This window comes from Blennius ocellaris (genome assembly GCF_963422515.1).
Source record: "Blennius ocellaris genome assembly, chromosome: 12".
NCBI lineage: Eukaryota > Metazoa > Chordata > Actinopteri > Blenniiformes > Blenniidae > Blennius > Blennius ocellaris.
Genome location: NC_137661.1, coordinates 29,458,769 through 29,463,188, shown reverse-complemented (window position 1 = coordinate 29,463,188; position 4,420 = coordinate 29,458,769). Strand labels below are relative to the sequence as shown.

At 39.0% G+C, this 4,420-nt stretch overlaps 1 protein-coding gene across 1 annotated transcript in view; it reads right to left on the bottom strand.

The window, feature by feature from the left end:
• Nucleotides 1-210: 210 nt before the first annotated feature.
• Nucleotides 211-4,420, bottom strand: part of pdgfra (platelet-derived growth factor receptor, alpha polypeptide) — a 19,759-nt gene continuing 15,549 nt past the window's right edge. Inside the window, exons 26-29 of the mRNA XM_080506928.1 lie at nt 3,377-3,476; nt 3,065-3,170; nt 2,112-2,347; nt 211-2,032 (exon numbers count right to left, since the gene is read on the bottom strand). Coding sequence (XP_080363054.1) covers nt 1,885-2,032; nt 2,112-2,347; nt 3,065-3,170; nt 3,377-3,476 — 590 coding nt within the window. The 3' untranslated portion in view covers nt 211-1,884. The remainder of the gene's footprint in view (nt 2,033-2,111; nt 2,348-3,064; nt 3,171-3,376; nt 3,477-4,420) is intronic.

The window sequence follows — 4,420 nt, the reverse complement described above, 5'->3', positions numbered from 1 at the left end:
TTAAATAGCTTTTGCAGATAGATATAATGCACTGTTGAATATCTGAAATTAATAAAACTTCATATTCTTTTCATTTGTCCACAAATGCTACAAGTTCGATTGCAACTATTTCTTTAAACATAACAACACTAATCATTTTCGGTTCCTCTGGGTGGTTTGGTTTGGACTGCAATGCTTCAAAATTAAAGTGGTAGAGAACATTTCTTGAACATTATATATCATTTATTGAAATATAAATTATCTGAATGTACATGATGTAAAATAATGAAACAGAAATAAATCATCATACTGGGTGTGATTATCTATGATTACAGAAACTGTACCGTCAACAACACGTCACACAAACATTCACAGCCACAAAGCTTTAAGCATCAAAGGCTCTTCTTCTTTTTTTCAGCTCAGCCTGGATAATTTGTCTTCAACATCCAAATGTGAATCGGGGAAAAGAGGAAAGTGCAACAATTGATTGCAGTTTCTATCACAGTGGATGGGAAGAAGAGGCAGAGGCAGTGGCACAGCGAGGACAGCAGCAGGAGGATACACAGCGCTAAGAAGAAGAATCTACAGCTAAATGATCTTATTGCCACCATGAAGCTTTAGTTGATTTAGTGATATTATAACTAGAACCTACTAAAAGACCTCAGGACAGTCGATAGAAAGGAGACTGGAGAACACAACCTTTGCTAGAGCAAAGCTAATTGATAGTTAACCCTTCTTTATTCCATTTCTGGCCCTGTTAACGTAAAACATTTTTTTAATCCCTTTTATTTTACAATTCTTATATTGTTAGGTGTTAAACTGACTAGTACTACACATGGTTTGTTGAAAACATGTAACACAATTATTTATCAATGCAAACAAATACACAAATGTTGTGTTTGTGGTGTTCGTTTCTGTTCTGTTTGAAAGCATTTACAGAAAATGTCCTTTGGTGATAAGATTGGTCATCAGCGCTGGCTTCACAGCAGCTGATAAGGGTGCAGAAGCTTAATATGTGCTTACATAAAATATTTGAGTGTTATTCAAATATTCCACTTTCATATAAAACTCTGGAGCTATTTACAATTACAATCACACTTCATTTGACAAATCCCGAGGTCTTTATAGGGGAATGCTTTTTTTTTTTTGCCCCAAAAAGGTGAGCCACTGCAGGGATGCGTGCCACCTCAAAGCACTCTGACCTACCGTTCAAACAGCTATTGTCAGCATCAACCTGGTATTCACAAACAATACATGTTAACATACTGATGAAGTAAAAAAATAAATTTGAATTATTTACCGATCAAAGACAATATGTGGTCCTATACAAAAAAAGCACATAGATTTTCTGCTTATAAATCCAAGTATTGCTACTGATTGTGCCAGCATCAGGTGCTCACTTCACAGCAGGTGGGTTTACCTGCAATTCCATTCCTATCAATGGAATCACCTAGTTTAAATAGTGCATCTGTAGTGGTTTTACATGTTTCGAAGGAGTAACATTCTGTGGCTTCATGCACAGTTGCTGAACAAGTTGTTTATTTCATCCCTTCTTGCTTATAATGCTGTTACAAAATCCCTATAGAATGAAGACAAACTTCCTACAGGTCTGATACACAGGCGCTTTGAGTCCCCTCATTGTGTCGTGTTTTCATGAATCCCCTGCTACTTCACAAAGCCTGGGGGGGCAGTTGGCATTTAGATGTAACAGGCGTACCGTGTGTCACCGAAAACCCAGCCAGACAAAGAAGTGGTTTCGTTCTGTGTTTTGAAAGAGCTGTTGAGCGAAGGGAAGAGGGGCTGGAGGATCAAGAGGTGAGTCTTTGGCTGATACAGGTCTCTAGTTCTCGTGTCCTTGCACCTTCACGGTTTCATGATGCTCCTGCTCTGCAAGCCAGGCAGTCATCACAGAAAGCTGTCCTCCACCAGGTCACTGCAGTCCAGACACATCTCATCCAGTAACGTGATGTCCTCCAGAGTTTCACCTTCACGCTTAGCAAAGGTGGAGCTGCTGGAGCCCGTCTCAATGGCGCTCTCTTCAGATGTTTGAGAACTGCAGAGGTCAGACATCCCTTGAGTTGACATCATTACAATGTGTTGTAGAAAAACTTAATATCATCTTGTTTAGTTACCTATGTCTGTTCCTCTTTCCATAGTCTTCATCTGATATTGGGTCCAGGTCGGGCAGTGGGATGATGTAACCACTGTCAGTACTCAGCCGCTGCTCGTCGAAGCCACTTTCCCTGTTCTTCAGCTTGCCATGGTTCTTGTAGGTGATGCCAATGTAATCCTCATCATTTACCATGCATACTCGAGTAACAGCTGGGTGGTCACTCTTCAGGAACTCATGGTTCACTTTCTCGTAATGCTGCAAGACAGTTGTAGACACACAGAAAATACAAATGTAATAATTTAATGGACCACAAAAAATGATCAAAATCAACAGATTTACACTAGTGAGACACCATGAGACGAGAGTGCGTGCAGTAAATAGTTGCATCACCACCTGGATTGTACGACCCAAACAGAAGAGTCACACATCTCACTGAGGCCTCGAGGTGCTAAAACAAGACCCAGTTCCTTCTCCTTTCCCCCCATTCATTAAAACTGTGAGAAGGGCCGAGGTAAAGCTTTTGGTGTGCCATGTGTAGCGAGGATTTTAATGGGATAATTAATGTGGGTGGTGGAGATGAGAGCTGGGGCTGCGTCATTACCTCCACTAAGGCCAGTCACACTCACATCCAACTGCTGTGTTTTCACTCTAATCATTCGTGGGTTTGTGTTTTACAGAAACACAGAAAGCCTGCAGGAATCCTCCAAATATACACATGGAAAGTGGAGAGGGTTTTAAACGAACCACCAGCGACTTTAAGCATGTATTAAAATGTACTCAGTCTGTACTTTGCTTTGCCAAAGTGATACCTAAAACGTTAATAAAGAGCCAGAAAAATACATTTGAAAAACAAAAAGGAACATAATGTGCAAATCCAACCATGGAGTCAACAACCAGAGGATGTAAATTTAGAAAGCAGGTGTTTAGAAGCTATGGAGGGCTGAGGTTGAGGAAGGTCACGTGGAGACTCACCCTCCTGTAGCTGGAGGGCAGCAACGATGCTACGTTCTCACACAGACCCTGAAAAGAAGGCCTCTTCTCTGGCTCACTGTTCCAACACTTCATCATCATCTCATACCTGAAGACACAAAACACAGCCAACATTACTGTGGAAAGCAGTGGGACCTGTCATGTACCTTGTAATTTTACCATCAATCAACATCAATGTCTGCCACACTGTACATCATTTCAACAACCCAAAACATTCCTCCTGCGACCCAATGTGAGCAATAATATAAGTGATAAACAGCAACAGCTATGACAAAGAGCTGGGAAATCACATACACGTCATTGGGAGCATGCTCAGGTCTGGACATCCTGTATCCACTCTTGATCTTGTTGTAGAAGCTTGAATCCACCACCATGCCTGGGTACGGGGTGCCACCTTCAAACACACACATTTGTGACGTTGTGAACAAACTCTTCCTTCATTTCAAGTTCTGTTTTCTGGAGACCTTCATCTTACATTTTTGGTTTTACCCTCTATCACACATAAACATTTTTTGTTCACGTTTTTTTTTTTTTGCTTTACATTCAGAAATATTAATGAACCTTTTTTCATTTAGTTTGGAATAATTTCAACCTAAGTGCATGATTAAACACAGAAAAAAATAGTTTTGGATCCATCAGTAACATTTCATTGGTGAAAGCAGAGTGAATAAAAATACTTCATGTGACAAATTATATTAAAAAAAATGGACAGTGTTTCACATTGTGTGACAGAGAGAATTTGTGGCCCAAATAATGATGATCATATATTTACAATATGTGTTTTTATACTGAAATAGTTTTTGGCTTCAAGAAACTAATTTCATTAGGTTTTAAACTTTGTGCAAACAATCCGGTGCTTTTTTCCCTTTCTTGATGATAAGATGTAGGTACTTGTAAAACCCTGTTATACGACTATGTTATAAAAGGATCCACAAGCATCTGTTATTTTAAAGTTTTATGTATGTGAGCGTTTAAAAAAAGAAGCTCTTGTGTGCCCTCTAGTGATGAATCACTGAAGCTACAGTCTGGCACCAGTCTTGTTTCTTTCTCTGATGCTGGATTAAGGACAGACAAGACGCTAATGTTAAAGTCAGTACAAAGTAGTTATACACATAGAATGACACACTGATAGTTTGTGTTTGAAATATGACTGCAGTGTTCTTATCTTATCTTATATTAATTATCTTAGGGATGTTTTCATGATTTTGTTTATACTCCAACAAATCCCTGCACATATTGTATATTTTGTTGAGCATATATTTATATATATATATATATATATAATTGTATGCCTTTTTTTTTACTGAGGTCGACAGTGTTGTTGACAGAACTTTGCTA